Source organism: Hetaerina americana, unplaced genomic scaffold, assembly GCF_022747635.1.
Source record: "Hetaerina americana unplaced genomic scaffold, ioHetAmer1.1.p SCAF_9, whole genome shotgun sequence".
Lineage (NCBI taxonomy): Eukaryota > Metazoa > Arthropoda > Insecta > Odonata > Calopterygidae > Hetaerina > Hetaerina americana.
The window spans coordinates 6,202,776-6,223,260 of NW_027287538.1; the positions used below are offsets into that span (position 1 = coordinate 6,202,776).

Sequence of the window (20,485 nt, forward strand, 5' to 3'; positions counted from 1 at the left end):
TACCTGTTAATGGTCGCGCTCGCGGCTTTTGAGAGGGGAAGCGAGTGGAGAGGGTGGAGGGGCGGAGGGAGAGGAGGGGGGAGGTTGAGCGCGGGCGGGCACGTGACCGGCGCACATGCCCACCTGTCGGAGGTGACCCAGTCACCCGCCGTCCAGTCTGCCGCCGTCGGCCGCGGATCGAACGTCTCGTGCTCAGGTGAGCCGTTTGACGTCGTTCGCCGTGCCCACGTCAGTGGCGCCACCAACAGCGAGCGCGCTCTCTCCCCAAGCCCGGCGGACGGAGGACTCGTTGGCCGGTCAGCCAGCCCCGCAGTTCGCGGACTCTTTTGAGAGACCGCATTTTCCTCACTAACTCGGCCAGTACTTTTTTTGTGTCCCTCGTGCTCGTATCTGGAGCAAGCGGGCGCGGTGAAAACCCAAGTCTTTCCGTTGACGCTCCCCGCCCCCCACCCTACCGTCCCTTCTTCGAGAGAGCAAAACCCTTTCAAAGGCGCCAGCGGCGGACAAGAAGCAGGAAAACGACGACCTCGTGTGTGTTTGTTAGTTTTTGTGCGCGTCGATAAGAGGATCCTGCATTTCTCTGTTTTATTTTTTTACATTCCGCACGAGTTTCATTCTGCAGTCTACAAGAAGAGATTTCCATTCTGTATCCGGAAGCCTAAATCTGTGAAAGGTTACTCGCCAACCCTGTCGAGCGAACGTGCACAGAAGGAAACCTGGTGTGTGTGAATCGGTCCTTACAGTGTCCTGGTTTTTGGATTCCACTTTGATCCAACCGCCTTTTGTGTCTTGCCATAAAACGTGGGGTTGGTGGATTCATAAAATAAACACCCTATCGTCATCCCGGCATTCCTTTCTCCTCCGGAATCCCGAAGACGATTGTCAATCCGTCTTACGCGCAGGAGCAGCACATCTGGAGAATCCCGAAGTGCTGCTGGCGTTCCGGTGGAACAGGTTGCCGCATTCGACGAGTGATAAGGAGTGAGCCGCGGGGGCACATTTTATTCTAATCGTGCCTTTTCCACCGAGGAAGATCTTGAGGTCAATTCTAAGACGGAAAGAACCCCCCCCCCCCGTGATATCCTCTTTCGTCCCTGGTCGTGAAGGCGCGCAGCCAAGAGCCCTTCTGCGGATAAACATTCCAATTGGGCGGGGACTTTATTCTTCGTTCGTTCAAGACGATCGGAAGATAAAAGAAGCGTCCCCCAACACACACACTGATTGTTTTGTATAAACAAGTCAGAGAGGAGGAATGGGGGCGGAGTCATTCCTCGCGCTCACCACCCGGGAAGCGTCCAGCCGGTTGCTGTTCCACTGCCCGTAAAAAGAATTCCCCCCCGACAGCCAGCCGAGAGTTGCACTTTCGACACCTGACTGCCAAGGGCGCAAGGAGAAGCGGGGTGGGTGGTGCCTCCGTTGAGTCCGTCTCGCATACTCCCTTCCCGATCGAAGGCTGCCACTCTCCCGTTAGCCCGGAACTCTCTCACTCCTTCCCTCCCTTCTCCTCCCTCACCCCCAGTCCGCAATCCCATAATCCCCTTCTCGCTTCCTTCCCTCTTTATGGCTTGACCGAACGACGTCCACCTTTTGTCATTCCCCCGTTGAAGTCTCCCGTTCGACCGTTGAAGTCTCCGGGTCGGCCCTGCTCTCTGAATGGTCACCCGCAGCCCCGCCATGCCCCAGGCCTTCCGCCACGCCTTCTCCCCTCGCGATTAACGCCGAGGAAAAGCGCGAGCTAGCGAAAGAAGCCGTCCCGTGTTTTGCAGAGGCAATCCGTGTCCATTCCGCGAGTGTCTTCCGGGGGAGAGTCGCTTTCGAAGATGGTGCAGCTGATGGCTTCATGGCGCTCCGCCGTCAAATGGTGCAAGAAGCTGTCTTGGAGGTCTCTGAGGTTTCCGGCGCTTTTCTTCGTGTCCGTGGCCCTCCTGATCAGCATGTACCGGCTTCGTTCGGACCGTATCGACAAGGAGGAAGCAGAGAAGGCTCTCTTAGTGACCAAAACTTACGTCATCGAACAGAAGGTCGCCAGGTGGGTGTGCTTATCTATATTTGTTATTGTTTGTCTCGTCTGCCTTTGGATCGGACGACGGGAACTCTTCCGGATCGACCCTTCTCCATACTCCGAGTCATCACGGTTATCGCCAACGGATAGAGGAGCGTGTCTTTCGCTTCTGTTTGTCAATGCGGAGATAGGAAGTTGAGCAAAGGATGTGCACTGAATTTCACTTTTAAAGTCGCAATCGCATTTGCTTAAGGTCTCAAGCGGAGTCCTCTTAAATCTGGTCTCGGTGACGGTGAAGCAACCTCGCCAGCTGCGTGAGAATGGTTCGATTACCGTTTAAGTGGATTTTCCTTTCACAAAGTCTTGGGTGTTTGTGACTGTATGATCTCTAACATGTAATGGATCCTAATTTTGTTGGGTGGATTCAAATTAATAAATAATCATATTTTGAAGCAAAATTTGGTTATTATCGTTAAATTTAGTAGCCATTACGACTTGAACAAGTATTTGAGAAAAAAATCATCCGTTGGTTACTCTTGGATGAAATAAATTTTGCGTATGTTTTAGCGGAATCTTTGCTGGAGAATCGTATTAAAATAATTCGTTCGAATACTAAACTGTGGATTGCCCATCAATAATTAGTTTGAGAACACATTCTTACTAAATGCTAGCAATCTTATACCGCTGACTACGCGCACGGTTTACACGAATGTCAACCCTAAATTAGTTGAAATCAAAGGTAATTATTTTCAAAAGTTTTTTTTTTTAACATAAGAAAATAATTAAATTATTTTTCTGTTTATTTCACATTTTTATCTCGTTATTCGGTGTCCTATTAGCTGGCTGGGTTTCAATTGTAGTTCATTTATGTTCCCTTCTCTTTCGTATACCAAAGAACTTTTTCAGTGGGTGAAATTAACACTTGTTGGTAATTAGGTTTTCTATTAGCATGTATTTATATTGATTTGCACGTTTTCCGGGTTTCACTGACTGTTTTTTCCCTTTTTCCTTACGATTTAAACAGCCTTCTTTTCCCTTATCCCTTACCCATCCCACCCGGTGCTTTTACCCCTTGCCACACACCTTGAGGTGTATCGTGGGGTATTTATGTAGATGTACAATGTAGCATAAGTGACCATTACTAAAAAATGTCATATGAAAAGAAATTAAGAACTACAAATGTGACGAAAGCGCCATATCAACTCTTTTCTGAAGAGGTATTTCTATAATAGGATAGTGTGTATATTAATTGACTCTATTATTATTATTAGCAGAATTCGAACTGGTTAATGTAGGTTTTTGATGAACTATGTCTCTACGTACCACTTAATTCTTGAGGTCTAACTCGCATAACACAAAAGATCCTTAAACCAAAATACTGCACGTTACAACTACTCATTAATTAGCACTGCCTACTGTCAACTATTATTAATTACAAACCAAATGCTCATTGTTTTCCTCTACCTACCTCACTTTCTCAGCATTCTCCCCTCAATTGCCATCTTTAGCAACCCTAAGTCACTCTAAGTATCTCCTACATCCACTCATCCTGCGTTCTTTGAATTTCTCCCAACAACCTTGCTGTCTTCCCTTTCCAGGCTTATAACCTCCTCCCCTTCGTATTCCTTTCTATCCGTATTATTTCCGCCACTATTCTCCACATCCAAATCTCAAAATTGTCCAGCCTCGTAAAATTTTCCTCTTTCTATAATATTCAACTTTCCGCGAAATACAAAAAGACGCTCCAAAAGACGCTTTCCGCGAAAAAAGACAAATATTAACGTTTATACAAGTTTTTGCTATACTTCTTTAGTTAACCTATCTATTATAAAACAGCCACCTATTTGTCAAACGCTCCATTACTTACCGTAATTCTTCTTTCAATATCCCTCCTGATTTGGATTTCTTGATCCGAAACAATTCCGTGCTCGGTTATTGTTTACTACCTGCTCTAGTTTATGTCCTCCTGTTTTAACGTTAAATGTCTCCGTGTTCTTCTTCTGAAACCTCATAACCTTAGTTTACATTAATGCTCATGCCATATTTATCAAACTAATTTTATGCTCCACTCAGAAATGAGAGCTCTCAATTGGCTAAATGATTAACTCCCGCTTGATCATCCGCAAATGTAACTTTTTTGCGCTTGTGATTTGCTCGTTCCAGCTTCCCAACTATTCCTGTGTTCGTCTTTTATATGTATTCCTATCCCTTTATATGTATCCTATTCCTTTCCCTTATATCTAACTCCACGTGGATATATATATATATATATATATATATATATATATATATATATATATATATATATACATTATTATTATTATTAGTTAATATACCGGTAAATGATGTAGGATTTTGGATGGACACAGCTGTATTGCCCATCATTTAAATCTTGGGAATGATAATTGAGGTGGTTTCCCGTTGCCTTCCTCAATAGTGTTTTTAACGTGACACCATCACTTACTGGCCGCCCCACTGGGGTCAGACGCCATTGCAGCCGCCTCACTGAGGAACAGACGCCACGTGGACTACCTTTCGTCTGGCTCCTAACCTTCGACCTATCTGGCATGGGTGACCCTACCAGGAGCAATTATTATTACTCCCGCTAGCACAACTCGAGGGGTCATCGGAACGCACAAGCCCTTCCACCACGTCAAGGCTGTAGTCCGGGGAGGGATATATATAAACCCAGATGTAGATTTTTAAAACATAGAAACACAAAGAAAGGACACTCACCTAAGTAGTTTTGACGTTTTAATGGCTCAACCGTCATTAACATTAACAAGTCATTACTTCTATTTTTTCCGATGAAGACGGGGCTAAATTCCATCGAAAAGATCAAGAAATAACATGAGAGTGATCTTTTTGTGTGTTTTTACGAGGGTCATCCGGAAAGTAGTACCCGTTCGTGCCGCATGAAGTGCTGACGACGCGAGTAGCCGCTGGACGAGGTCAGATAGCTTCAGTGGCTTGTCTGCCTTCTCTGAGCCAAGTTGCGTGACGCTAGCATTGCCTGTGTTGTTTCTGTGATTGTTTACAATGTTTAAAAAAATTGAGAACGCCGCCAGTTGTGAAGTGAGGGCAGTGATTAAATTCCTCAATGCAAGAAACGTTCGCCCATGTGATATTCATCGCCAATTAAAGGAGGTGTATGGAGACAATGTAATGGACGAGTCGTCTGTTCGGCGGTGGTGTCGCAACTTCAACATGGGGAGGGGGAACACACACGACGATGAGCGTTCGGGGAGACCGTCTGTCATTACAGACCAACTGGTGAGCTCAGTTGACGAATTCGTGAGGAACGATCGGCGCGTCACAATTGATGACATCTGTGAGCATTTTCCCAATGTTTCTCGAACAATTGTTCATGAAATTGTTAAACACCATCTGCATTATGCAAAAATTTGTGCAAGATGGGTCCCTCGCGTATCTCAATGAGCTGGCGGCGAAGGACTATGCAGCAGGAATACAGAAACTTGTCACACGTTATGACAAATGCCTTAATTTGCTTGGAGATTATGTTGAGAAGTAGTTTAAAGTATCCTCTTTCAAATAAAATTTTTTATGTTTGTTAATATTTACTTTTGTCTTTTTATTTCACGAACGGGTACTACTTTCCGGATGACCCTCGTACATTTTTTGTTGCTGTCCAAGTTTGTTATTCAACACTTCCGTGTTGCTTCGACGAAATCATGTATATATATATATATAACACCAGATGTTAGTCATAATTCCTATTGCTCTTGTAAAACCCCATGGACATTTCCCCCGCGGTCCATTCCTTCTCCTAAACCGTACCTTCCTACCTCACGATCAGTAAAAATCTTCATCACTAAATATTAATTTATATTCACTGCTTCTAGTTCTATAATATTTTTTTATGACGGAAGTAAGTTGAACTCTTGGCTTTTTTTGCTTGAAGCAAGTAACTAATTAAAGGTTTTAACCGACATTCAGTCTGTACATGGCACAGCTTTTGGCTTGCCTAGCTGTCAATTACTTTTTTTTAACTTCGCTCGGACTTGCAATTGCGTTGCGGTACCTAAAAGGGAAGAGGTTATATATCTAAAGAGGAGTGCCCGGACTTGATTGTTTTGATCTGAATCACTTTTCCATGCATTCGCAAATGTCATACCAATAGCGTTATCAGGGTAAACGATTAGTTTCATGCGAGTCGCTCCTGCGAATATACACAGCTTTTTGAAGAGTTACGTAGAAACTGTTTAAAAAAATTCCCTCCTGGGAAGTTAAGGTTTTATTCTGGTGACTGGGGTCTGTATGTATGTGTATATATATAAAATAGTAATCAACCCGAAGGTCGGTTTGGTAGTAGGTGATTGTAGAGTTCACCTATTACTAAGCCAGACGACATGTGAAATACACACATCAGGGTGGGGGAGGGGACAGTTCCTATGAGGTCTGCCCAATGAATACGGGAAATGAGGCCATAAAAAGCTTTACTTTGCAGAATATTGTCTACGTGTTCATCTATTTTGTCCCCCTGTTCAAAGTACTAGTCTCCATTCGTTGCTATGCCTTCTTATTCTATCTTCTTTTCCACTGTTTAAAGCACCCTTGGAAGTCCTCCTCGGCAGTTAGGCTTTTTATTTTTCTTATCGTTTCTTGCTTTATTGTGTCCGCAACTTCCTAGTCATGTTCCCTCGTCACATTTTTGCATTTAGAGAATAGGACAAATTCGCAGGGGGCGAGATCTGGTGAATAAGAAGGATGATGGAGGAGGGTGGTTGAATTTTTATACCAGAAACTTGGGAGCAATCAATGCTGAATGTGCAGATGTAATGTAATGGCGAAGGATCCATCCATCACGTTAGGTTAAAATAGTGTGCACTGTTGATTTTACTAAATTATATAGGTATAGATAAAGAAAAGGTATCCACGTGGCGCCCATGGAGGGATAGGGATACCACTAAAATTCTGCCACTGGGGGGATTCTAACGAGAATCCTCGGGGTGGGAAGCCAGTACACGAGGCACAACACCGACTCAATTCCCAGAGTAACTTTTGCGAAAGTGTTTATCCCCGGAAATATGTTCGTATCGCTATCGAAATGGTTCATCTGGCCCGCGGTGTCTCGCTTCTAATCGCTCTAATTGTTTTTATAATGCTGGCGTTTAATTGAGGGCAAGAAAAGGATATTTTTAGCTCGTATGGTATTTCGTTTCATACTCCTATAATCCCTTTCATTAATGACAAATCATAAAGATCATTCACTCTATTAAAAGTTTATATCGATATTTAATAAGATTTAATGTTAATTAATATGAAGCTGATGAAATGATCAAGGAAATTAGGTCACACGGTTCGACTGACTTCTTTTGGATTACTGCCCATTTCACGTTGCTTGGAAAGCTTTCCAAGACAGAAGTTAACAGCGCGTCCCTTAGGACGTTCATTGGACGAATTTAACGACAGCGATCATTAGTGGGGTATTGATGACGCCGTGTTTTCTTCGTGAATTTTGTGATCAAATGTCCCAAATGGTTCAAATATTTTCGCCAATTTTTGTGAATTGGGTCGGACGAATCCACGTATCTTTTCCAATTTCCGATTCAGACATTTTTTGCAAAGTTTCACGCCACACTTGTCTTGTCGTCGGATGGTGTCGCGAACCTTGTTCCATTTTGCCAGAATATTTATATTCGCGGCTCTTTTATCCCCATTGGCGGAGTTTTATCTCCAAGATTGCCTCAACCTATAAGGCAACCTAAAGATCCTAAGGCTATAGAGCTATAGTTGCTAGTTTAATTGTGAGACACCTCGATAATCAGGAGTTATTAATGAAAAATGAGTAGGGTGTCCGAAAATCTAAATCATACGAGACACAACTTGCGCTCTTTGTTCATGATATTCTTACTTCGGAAGAGAGCAACGTTCCAATGAACGCGATTAATCCAGAAAAGATTTTAAGAAAACCTTCGACTAATTACCTCATAGGAAACTACTAACAAAGTTAGAAGCATATGGCATAGATGAAAATATCCGTGGTTGGTTTTAAGACTTTTTGAATGGTTGGGAACAAAGAATAGTGATAGATGGAGTTATCTTAAATGCAGTAGAAGTTCCTTCAGATGTTCCCCAAGGAAGTGTCATCGGACCTCTTTTATTCCTACTTTCCGTTAACGGCGCTGACATTGACTGATTAAACACATTCGGGGAATATTTGGACTAGCAAAAAAATTGTGATATGTTAGATAGAATCACTAGTAAGATATGTTTATTCGCCGACGATGCAGTAGTTTACCTTATTATCCGTGATCCTGAGGATATAGCGGCTGAATTAGATCACCTTAAAGCTATGCAACGATGGTACGACCCTTGGTAATTAAAATTAAACTTAAAGAAGTGTCATAAATATTTGTAAACTGAGCAATTCCCTCCCGAATACCTACTGCATTGGAAACAACCGAAATGGAATGTGTAGACTCAATTAAATAACTAAGCGTTACCCTCACTATCGATCTCCCCTGGGTGAAAACATATGTGGGAAAGCTAACAAATAAATTAGGATTTATCAGAAGAGTAGCAGGTAAATGTGATGAAAAGGTCAAAGAGAAATGCTATCTTTCGCGGGTTAGGCCTCATTTAGAATATGCTGCAAGTACATATATGGGATACTCGAGAAGTTGGATTAATTGCCGAGTCGGATGGCGTGCAGCGTAGAGGAACTGGATTTGTAAAACGTGGTAATGATGACCTTAGTAGCGTGTCAATATAAATAGATGATCTAAGTTGGGTATCAATAATGGGGCGAAGCATCGCACTATGGTAGGAGAGATCATGTCAATAAAAAGAGAGATAAAGTGTAGAACAGATAGATTTAAGATGTCATTTTTTCCACGAACAATAGGGGATTATAATAATATTATCCGACCGTGGTGGGGTAATGTTCGGGTGAAAATTAGTCTGGTATATATTCACCCCCTGCCACACACCCTGGCTGTGGCTTGGAGTGTACATAAATAAATAAGTCACAACTTTTAAGATCCGCCCTTGAGTAACACTCTCGCGGTCACTGATGCCAAATCGGCTGAACATTTCGGCATAGAATTTCCAAAGTGCTTCGTATCGACTGGGATGATTGGAAAAATGGACCTCCCCGAATTACTTTTGCGTAACATTTCCTTATATGTGGCGTTTATAACATTTTCCTGCCATTGGCCACTCAAAAACCGTCTATTTGAATAGGCTCATATATTCCAATTGGTAGGAAAAACTTGACCCTTCCTGATTACATAGACGCAATAGTATGATGTGCTATTAATATACGAAATGTACGTTTATCCTATAAATATATGATATGCTATCAATATACCGTATTTTTTTTTTAAGTAATCTACCGGTTAAGGTAGGTTTTTGGACTGACACAACTACCAAACAAATATTTTATTACTCCTAACAAAACACAAAATCAATCATCCTACTCTATATCAGGTCCCTCTTCATCTCTGAGTACTTCCTTCCTCCCTTCATCCCGTCCAACAACCCTATCCTGTTCCTTCCCTTTCCTCTTTTGCCCAACATTCTACCCTCTATCACAGACTTCAACATCCCACTGCCGGTCAACACCCCCTTCATCCACTTTTCCTGCCTCCATAGGATTGCTCCCAACAAACCCCTCTCTTCGCCCACCATACCAAGTACTTCCTCATTTGTTTTCTTCTCTGTCCATTTCACCTTCTCCATTCTTCTCCACACCCACATTTCAAAAGCCTCCAATCTACGTCTATCCTCCTGCTTCAATGACCACGTTTCCGCACCGTACATAGCTACGCTCCATATCAAAGTTTTTACGAGTCTTTTCTTAACATCCTTACTCAAAGTCCCTGTCATCAACTCCCTCCTCCTTGTGAAAGCCTCTTTGCCTAGCGCAATTCTTCTCCTTACGTCCCTACTACTTTGACCGTGTTGGTCCAAAACACTACCGAGATACGTAAACTGTTCTACCTGCTCTAGCTTTTGCCCTCCTATTTTAATGGTAAGCTTGGCCTTTTTCTTTCTAGAAAATCGCATAACCTTTGTTTTATTAATATTGATTCTCATCCCATACCTGTCGCACTGAATTTCCAATTCACTAAGCAATGCTTGCAGCCCCTTGGCTGACTGACAAACTAAAGCTTGGTCATCAGCAAACCTAACTGATTTTACGACTTCCCCGCCCACTTTCATTCCTACCTCGAGTTCTTCCCATGCCTCTTTGATCATTTCTTCTGCGTACAGGTTGAACAGCAACGGTGATAATGGGCAACCCTGCCTTACACCCCTTCCTAACACTGCCCATCCTGAATCCCCGTTTCCCACCCTCACCTGGGCAGTCTGAGACATGTACAGATTGCGGATTAGCCTCCTTTCCCTCCAATCTATTCCTATTTTCTGCAATATACTCATTAGTTTTTCCCAATTTACTCTATCAAACGCTTTTTCGAAATCTACGAAACAGGCAAATACCTCCTGGTTGTGTTCTATATTCCTCTCGATTAATAATCTCATTACTGCAATGGCATCACGCGTACCTCTCCCCTTCCTAAACCCAAACTGATCATCCCCTAAGTAATCATTTGCCCTACTCTCTATCCTTTTGTTTATGATCCTGAGAACAACCTTAGCTGCGTGGGATATCAAACTAATTGTCCTATAGTCCTCACATGACGTGGCCTTTACCTTTTTCGGAATAGGAACTAAAACTGATCTCACAAAGTCTTCCGGCCAGATTCCCTCCTCATAAATACTACGGATCAGCCCATATAGCCTCTTCCTCCCACATTTTCCCAAGCATTTCAAAAGTTCCACGGGAATGTTATCTACCCCCACGGCCTTATTTAGTTTCATCTCCCTTAATGCCCTTTCTATCTCATTGTCTAGTATGCCTGGACCTAAGCTATCTTCCTCTACGTCATGTTCCTTTTCGATGTCTAACTTTGTTGGTCTAAGCTCTTTACTATACAGGTCTTCTACATATTCCTTCCATCTCTCTTGGATCTTTCCTGCGTCAACTATTACCTTACCGGCCTTATCTCTAACTGCTATCGTTGATCTCCCTTTCTTACTTCCCGATAAAGATTTAACTATGCTGTAAAGCGCACCGATTTCCCCCTTCCTCTGCAGACTTTCCATATTCTCGCACTGCGTCTTCCACCATGCTTCCTTTGCTTTATTTGTTGCCCGCCTCAATTTATTTTTCAATTCTTTGTACTTCATTTTGCCTAATTCTGTATTTATATTCTTCCATTTTCGCCGCTCATCCATTTTTGTAATCATCTCATCCGTGATCCATGGTTTACGAGTCCTTTTAGCGTTAACGGTTCCAATAGTGTCTTTTGCCGCTTTAGACAACCCTTTTTTGATACATTCCCATTTTTCTTCAATAGTAATTAGCTCTTTACCGTCCTCCATGATTTTCTCTACCGCCTGTTTGTATTCCTTTCTTTTCAACCCATTTAATGCTTCTACATTCCATTTTCTAACTCGCCGCCCCTGCCTTATCTTTTTAAAACGTACGCTACATTTCATAACAACTAAATTGTGGTCTGAGTCCGCATCCGCTCCCGGGAAGCTGTGGGAATTTATCCCACTGTTCCTAAACCTGTGTCTAACCAGGATATAATCTAGCTGATATCTTCCCGAGTCACCTGGCATTTTCCATGTATACCTGCGTCTTTTGTGGTGTCTGAACCAAGTGTTGGTGATAACTAACCCCTGTCTCCTGCAGAACTCAACTGCTTTCTCCCCGCGGTCATTCCTCGTGCCTAAACCGTAGTCCCCCACCTCATCACCATCTCTTCCTTCGCCTACTGTCGCATTCCAATCACTATCAAATGCTTCCCTGCAGGAACACATGCAATCATGTCCTCTAACTGATCGTATATCCTATCGACCTCTTCTTCCTTATGGTTGCTCGGTGGCATGTATACCTGGATAATAACTAAGTTCGTCGGTTCTGCTTTTATCTCCACTAGTAGTATTCTATCCGTTACCTGCTCTATGTTGACTACGCTTCTTCCTACCTCTTCATTTAATACTAAGGCGACCCCTCGTTTGCTCTCGTCCCCACCGCTGTATATTATTCTATACTTATCACTCCAGTAATCCCCGCTATCTTTCCATCTCACCTCGCATAGACCTAAAATATCTATATTTCCCCTTTCCATCTCTCGCTTAACATTCTCCAATTTCCCCGTCCTCATCATTGTCCTAACATTCCACGTTCCTATTCTAACTAATTTGGTCTTCTTCTCCTGTGTCTTCTGTCCTGCTGCTGCTGGTTTTCCCTTGCAAGGGTTTCGTGGGATGACGACCGCGGAAGCCTTGCCTCCCCCGCTGCCGGGCACGACACACGGCCGATTGGGCCGAGCCCCGTGGTTGCCAGGACTCAAAATATCTCTATTGTCCATCACATTGTTCTTGGGAATGATAATTGAGGTGGTTTCCCGTTGCCTTCCTCAATAGTGTTTTTAGCACCCCACGCCCCACGTTTTTAACACGCCCCACTGGGGTCAGACGCCATTGCAGCCGCCTCACTGAGGAACAGACGCTGCGTGGACTACCTTTCGTCTGGCTCCTAACCTTCGACCTATCTGGCATGGGAGACCCTACCAGGAGCAATTTTTATTACTCCCGCCAGTACAGCTCTAGGGGTCATCGGAACGCACAAGCCCTTCCACCACGTCAAGGTTGTAGTCCGGGGAGGGAATATACCGTATATCACCCGGATTTGCCGCTGAATTTTTTTTGCATACCTGAACTATTGGAGCGTTTTTCCCTCCAGCTGAATACGGCTTCATATTTCCTATGCAAGTTTTTACATTGAACTAGTTGAAGTGACGCAAAAATCCTTTTGATAACATTTTTACCATTTGGAAATAAAATATATTGTCTCAGTAAATATTTGTAATTCTATAAAGTCGATTCCTTTCCAATAATCAAAATGGAGTTGAAGAAAGTAACATACTTAAGAATTTCATATCAACTTTGATAAAATATAAATTTTAAAATTGTTTTCTTGTTTATTTGGAGAGACATCACTCTAAGACGATATGGAGTAAGGGACTCTTATTTTGTTGCTTAAATAAGGTAAAAACACATAAAGTAAGATAGGCTATTTCCGATTTAGAATAACTTTTCAGGAGATTTTTTAGATCGAAAAAAATTGAGATTTTGAAAAAAACGTTTTCCACGCATAAATGACGAAACATGTTTCACCCAATATCAAGATTTCGATGAGGAGCGACAATTTTAATTCTCGAAATCTTTCCTTTGTTATTATCGGACGTATATAATGATTCACGCCGACAAATGGGCAGATGGCCCAAACATTACTGGTACTGAGAAAGTCGATGGTCTCCAATTATTTCTTTAAAAAATAACATTTAAAAGTGCATCAGTTCGTTTTTTTCCTGATTCAGAGATTATCATGTCTGGCAATATCAAATAGTATGCATTGAAATAATGAACAAATTATGATGCATTTCAATGAAGAATATACACATTAAATGATGTTATCGAATTCTTACCTTCATCCCATCGTCCGAGTTGTAATTATTTCCCTTGAGGCGTCTCTTGAGTTGAGGAAAAAAATAAAAATTGCAAGGCGCGAAATCGGGGGAATAAGGAGGGTTTTGTTTGTTCTCCTCTGTGAGACGGCGTGGTGGACCCATCGTGCACAGATTTTACAGTATGCCAACTGTTCAATAATGAAGCCGACAAGTTCCTTGGATATTCCAATATGGTTTGCGATACGCTTTTGAGAGTGATTCGCCGGTCATTTTGAATCAAATCTTCGACGGGTTTGCGATATTTATCGTCTGTGGCAGTGGTCGGACATCCGCCGTGTGTTTCATCAACAATTATGGCTTTTCCAGGCTCGCAGCCACGATATTTTACTACCCATAGATTTACAGTAGATCTATCAACAGCATCTTCACCATTAACAGCCTTTAAACGACAATGAATTTGAGTGGGTGTCACGTTTTCAGTAGTCAAAACTTCGACAGCAGCGCGCTGTTTAACTCGCGTAAACATAGCACCAGAACGTCTCCATACTTCCGTTTCTCAAAAGTCAATTATAACGACCTCAAAATTGCGCATGCGTGTTTAGGGGGAATGTTACTTCCACATGCCACCAGGAGTGCTTCTGAAGGTAATTTTGTTCGTGGTCTACAAGCGTGTGTGTTTGTGTGTACTAGTTTTCAGCCTACCCTCGTACATAACGCATGTATTATTTTCAATATTAATGAAGTGAATGGAAGTAATTGGCAAAATCACCCATTGTCTGGTGTCATCTCTCTGTTCGATGCGTCGGATGCTAGCGCGGGTGGATGACCGTCTATGTCGGTGGTCGTCCCGCCGTCTGTCCAAACGGCCTTGAAGCCGCCCGCCCGCTCGCGATATTTCACCCCCCCACTTGGACTCCCTCCCACACACCCCTCCTTAACCCATCTTGCCACACACAGACGGAAATCGGGTCGTAAAGAATTCAGAATTCAGGCGATCACGGCGTGCCACTTCGACAGGGATCGAAATTTCTATCGCTCATTCGAGAAACATAGAAATATTAACTCCGCCCGAACACTTTTTTTTTACAGAGGACAACGGTACAAGGCATGGGTCGAATACTGTATTTGGAGATTGATTCGGTGTCTACGCGCCGTTCTTTTTTCACAGTTTTTCAACCGTGGCCATTTATGGTTTATCTACAGATATGTCGACTGTAATATAAATGCGATTCCAATGGCCGTAATTGTTCAAAATACATTAAGCTTGCTTACATTAAATCTGTATCTAGGACCTGCGATTTCCGCTGAGTTTCCTCTCAAGCCAGCAATCCTACCATAACAAAAATCCATGCATCCGAAATTGGCACATTTATCGAGCACAGTCAGCGTGGTCATTTATGGGGGATTAACACTCCGAAAGAAATAGCAATCTTGCCAAGCACATTCTATCACAAGCGACCTCTAACTGATTGCAGGAAGATTAACTCTTTTTTGCGTTTGTTACGAAAGTCAGCTTGGCTTCGTTTTTTTATTTTTTTTTAATTGTTTATTAATATTTGGCATATCACGTCATATGTTTTGGGCCGAAGTAGCTCGGGGGTTAGAGTGTTTGAATGCGGAGGTAAACAAGTTCGCCGATTCTATTGTCAGGTGCGGTTAACATTTTTTGAATTTGGAAAAATTACATTTTCTAAAATTTTTGTATGGGAAGATGCCGCAGGTAAAAATGGCTCCTAAAAGCAAACTGCCATGAATCAATGGCGAGAGGCCGTAGTTTCATGATTAGGCACTGAAGGTACAGGTAAAGATGGTCGGAGTCGATACCGGAGAGTGAAAAACCACGGAGTTGGCTACAGTATTGAGATTCGGCGGGAATATCAATGTCCTTAGAAGATGTAACCTTGCATTCAAATATAACGTGATGGAATTACTCCCGGTGAAATATTTTTACGGTGAAACAGTCCCCTGATCGGATCTATCGGAGGGTTGGGTACTGCTGGGAGGGGAACATTAGTAAAGGTGGAACAGAGGAGATACAAGGGGATGAGAGGGAATTAATATTAATTAGAGAAGAATGGATAGGTAGATAGATATCTTTATTTGGGCAAAGTTGAGACCTAGTGGTCCCTTCTTCCATTTAACCCATCGTGGTATTTATTCTATAAAAACCATAAACACAGTAATCAACCGTCGATCAACGGTCGGTTTAGTAGGTGATGGTAGAGTTCACCCAGTACTAAGCCCTTATACGGCGTGTGACATTCACAAATCAGGGTAGGGGGGCCAGTTCCTTTCCCTGTGCCGGTTATGGTTTCCCAGGAAGACCTGGTACCCGAAAAATAACATAGCTTGGGTGGAGCTGCAGCTGCCCAGAGTGCCTTGCCCGGGAATCGAACCCGTGACAAATTTATAAGTACATGCATACACATAATTACCTATAGACTGACACAAATTCATTAAGCATAGATTTTCACATCGAAAAGGAAAGAAAATATATATACATATACTATAGTATATACATATATATATATATACACATGTGTGTATATATACGTGCATGTGTAGGAGTATCCTTAATTTATATATGTATGTTATATATATATATATATATATATATATATATATATATATATATACATATAACATACATATATATATTAAGGATACTCCTACACATGAACACATACTCAAAGTAAATGACGGTGAAGAAAGATAAAAATAAAATAGGAAAGTCTAAGCAAAGAATGAGTTTTGTGAGAAAAGCTAGGGAGAGCGTAATGGCCGGCTGCCGTAAAATAGTCTCAGGGTTGAAACACTGGTGGTGATGATGATAACTCTATAAATTGTAATTAACATTAATTCTACTGACTAAGGTGGGTTTTGCGCAGACACTCTGAATTGGCTATTGTCACGTATCTAAACCTTTCCGGACACCGCGCAGAGTTAAACCTTACGCTGCAATCAACCCTTTTTTTTCTAGATACTCCATATTCCCATTAATTTCGTCCAGTGAGCCTAATGCTTTCCCCCTATTTACCTCTCCTGTCTGCTATTCTCCCCTCTACCGCCGTCTTTAACATTTCATCGCCTCATTTGTATTTCTTCTAACAACCATCTTTCCTCCCCCCCATACCCAGTATACTTCTTCGTTTGCATTCCTTTCTGGCCATTTCACCAATTCTATTCATCTTCACATCTCTTATAATATCCAGTCTACGTCATCATCTTGCCTCAGAGACCAAGTTTCCGCTCTGTGCTCTCCTGCATATTCCATTGGGATTTGATATATTTTGAATTCCGCTCGCAGCAGTGGTTGAGGAGATTTGGCAACGCGGCATAATGCTCCCTTCGGATTCATGGGGGGGTAACTACGCTAAGCTCCGCCCACTTGCAACGAAAAGGTTGTTTTCCCAGCGAGAGGACAATAATTACGAGTTTTTTTTACACTCTCGGTCGGACACAATGAGCTCGCGGTTCAAGGAGGATTTTTTCGGAATTCTTTGGCTGGAAACGGGTCCAGCGGAGATGATACCCTCGCTCGCGAGAAGACTAACACACACGGGAATAAGTTTTCAAAGATCCCCGTAACTAACACGATTAATCTCAGTTTGTCAAAATCCCTGTTAATTGGGGTCAGTTGTTGACACACACACACGTGTGTGCGTGTGAGTGCGTGCATGTACAGGGACACGCACTTATTCCCCTCTGAGCACGTGCACTTATACCCATATTCCTACAATTTCCCTGCTGTTGCCTGCTCTCGTGCGAGTTGGAATAATCGCAAGTACTAGGCACTCTCCGCGGTCATGAATAATCATGTAGTGCTTGGCTTATGTCTGTACTTTATCAAGGGAGAGGCGACCGGTACCCAAGGTCATTTGCGCCAGTAGTGGATAGGTGGGGGTAATCTGGTAGTGGTAGGATGTTGTGAGGGAATGGGGTAAAGGGGTTTGGAAGGGAACCAAGCGTCTGCATTTGCCTAATCTTAATAACGAAAGGCGCCAAGGGATCAGCCATTAAACGTCCTATTCAACAGACGGCGCACTCTGGTCTTCACTGTAGGTGCCAAGGGGGGATGTACCTCCGAAAGATATGTGTCATTGTCGGGTTTTGAACACGGGCCTTCGGGTTGGGAGGCCCCTAGTACATTCCCCGTTGGACTAGGCTGAACTTATGGCTTGAATATTTCACTACTCCGGAGTCCATAGCGTTTTAAATATTTTTCACAGATTTAAATATGTTCCTTGATGTACATCATGCATTTTAATGGTTGTTTAATTTTCTGCTGCTCCGAAGTTACGTTCAGAATTCTATGTGCGCATCCCAATTCGCAGTAATTCTACCTGTTCCTAAAATACTTCAATTTTTATTTACGTCGAGTTTTCTATAGATGATAATATTGCAGACGATATTTTCTGTAGACGATAAAAATTTTTTGGAGAAAGTAGCGGATATATATAGAGGAAATAAGGTAAGAGGGATCATGTTCATATGCAATTTTCCCTGCGAAGAAAAGAATAATACAAACTATGTTGGATTATGAAACTAATCTCATTAATTCAGAGGCTGCAGCACAACCTGCAGTAAGTCTATCAAAGAGGGATATCAGTGACTAAAAAATAGTAACTAAAAAATGTAGTGACTAAAAAATGGTCACAAATCTTTAATAAGGGTCTGCATACCCTTACTATATACGTGTGTTAATATAATTAAGGGTCTACAGACCCTCATGAGGATCTACTTGTTGCCTGAATGACGGATGCGTTATTTTCTTCTCCTTAGCTTTACGACAGCAAGAACGTTGACCACATGTTATTTAGTCTATCTGGCTTCAGTAATGGTATTGGTGTTTTCTCAAATTTGGCTCCATCAAAATGGATAGTTTTCCATCATGATTGATCGATATTTGTTTTCATTTGACTATTCTGTTAGCTCAATTGTATTTCTAATGGGCTAACTCACTCGAGGGCTTTCAATCCAGTCGTTTCGGCTTATTCTAGGGTTGTGTTCATGGCATCCAGCCTCCCGGAAGTTTGCTAAATCAATCGACCAGCAAGACAGCGTTCGGGAGCGGTGTTTCACTTTACTGGTCTTTACGCTCTTTAGCCCTTCTTTCTCCTTCCTCTAAAGTCGCAGTAGAAAGTTTTTATTTTGGACCACTCTGCTATCGACGCCAAATCGTCCTTACTAATCGTAAATCTATCGAAATCCAAATGTCTCGAGTTGTGTTGCGTAATTGAATCAAAAACACTTTGTCGAACCATCTTTATCGTCTTACAATATGTTTAGGAACGTCAGAGCAATTAATATGTAATTTTTTTATCTTTATTCACTTCTTTTACGTATAGCAAAAACACTAATTTAAGGGTCGCGGTAGTCCTGGGGTAGAGCGTTGGACTGCTGACCGGAAGGCCCGGGTTCGATTCCCCGGCAAGCCTGTCTGGGCACTTTCTGTGATATTATTCTTGTGATTTTTCGGGTACCAGATCTTCCTGGGAAACCATAACCGGCAAAGGTAAAGGAACTGGCCCCCCTACCCTGATGTGTGAATTTCACACACCGTCGGGCTTAGTACTTGGTGAACTCTAATATTACCTAGCAAACTGTGACCTTCGGGTTAATTACTGTGTTTATGGTTTTATAGTTTAAAGTACTAATTTATTCGGTGACAAACATTTGTCTTTGACAAAAATAAGTCTTTCTCCAACATTTACATGAATTTTTCACGTTTATTAGGTTTTTTTACTGAATATTTTTTTATCTTTTCCCTTTTCTATAACCTCTCTTATTCCTTACCCATTCCAGATGTTGCTTCCACCCCCTGCCACACACCTTATTGGTGGTTCGCGGGGTGTTTATGCAGGTTTCGATACAAACATAATTTTTTTTTGGATCTATTCTTCTGCATTTTCATCTTCATCCTCCAGTTTCACGAAGTTGGCTTTATTATTTTTACCTTTAATGTTTCTTTCTATTCGATTGATCTGGCGTGGATTTATTTGCTCACAATTTTTGCAAAGGCTTTCTACTAATCATAACTTTATGGGTGGATTTTTTTTTACTACTTCCTAGCGATTGTGAATTATTTTGTTAAGTTAAAAGATAATGATTGCGAATCTTTGATCCAAGTAATTACATGTATCGTTAATCTTTTTCAAAGTTTCTCGTAAGCCTCTTTCTAAATTAAACTAATGAATGCAATTTGCTCACCGCGGTCAGAATATTTCTGCTTTTTTTTTAGCACTAACTACATATTAACATTGGAATAATTTGCACTTATGAGTCTATTGAAAGTAGTTCCATTGAAAGACTCTAATTAAAGTGCAGCGTTTCACTTCATTTAGTCATTATTTTCAGGGATCCAAATTACACGTAGGTAGGACAGTTGACTTTTGAAGGATTGCAGGCGAAGTAAAAGTGCTCAAATGGCGTCGTTAGATTTAAAATATGGTTATTTAAACCAAAACGAGAGTTGATGAATATTATGAGTACAACCTGTGCTTAGGGTTATGTATATCTCTGTTTTCGAAGTGATTGAGAAAAAAAACGGATTCAACGTTTCCTTTTTCATCAGACTCTTGTCAATTTTGAATGAACGACTTTGATTAACTCTGCTCTACCAAGAGATTTCTATTTTAAGGTTAGGATAAATTTATAATGAAATTATTGGAGAGTAACGTATCAACAAATTCATTTCCGTTCTTTTATCTGTAATGACACTTCTTATACCGGTATGCCTTGATAATTCACCCGTCTTTCTTTGGCCTTCGTATATGTACTCAGGTCATTTTCCTCTGCCCTTACGTATGAAGTTATGTAACGTATTTCCCCATCGTCCAAAAAAGAATATATATATATATATATATATATATATATATATATATATATATATATATATATATATATATATATATACATATATATACATATACATACATATACATATACATATATATACATATATATACATATA

The 20,485-nt window shown here is 41.7% G+C and overlaps 1 protein-coding gene across 1 annotated transcript in view; it reads left to right on the forward strand.

The window, feature by feature from the left end:
• Positions 1-1,820: 1,820 nt before the first annotated feature.
• Positions 1,821-20,485, forward strand: part of LOC139699005 (uncharacterized) — a 203,326-nt gene continuing 184,661 nt past the window's right edge. The window contains exon 1 of the mRNA XM_071598000.1: positions 1,821-2,029. Within this exon, the coding sequence (XP_071454101.1) occupies positions 1,821-2,029 (209 nt within the window). The remainder of the gene's footprint in view (positions 2,030-20,485) is intronic.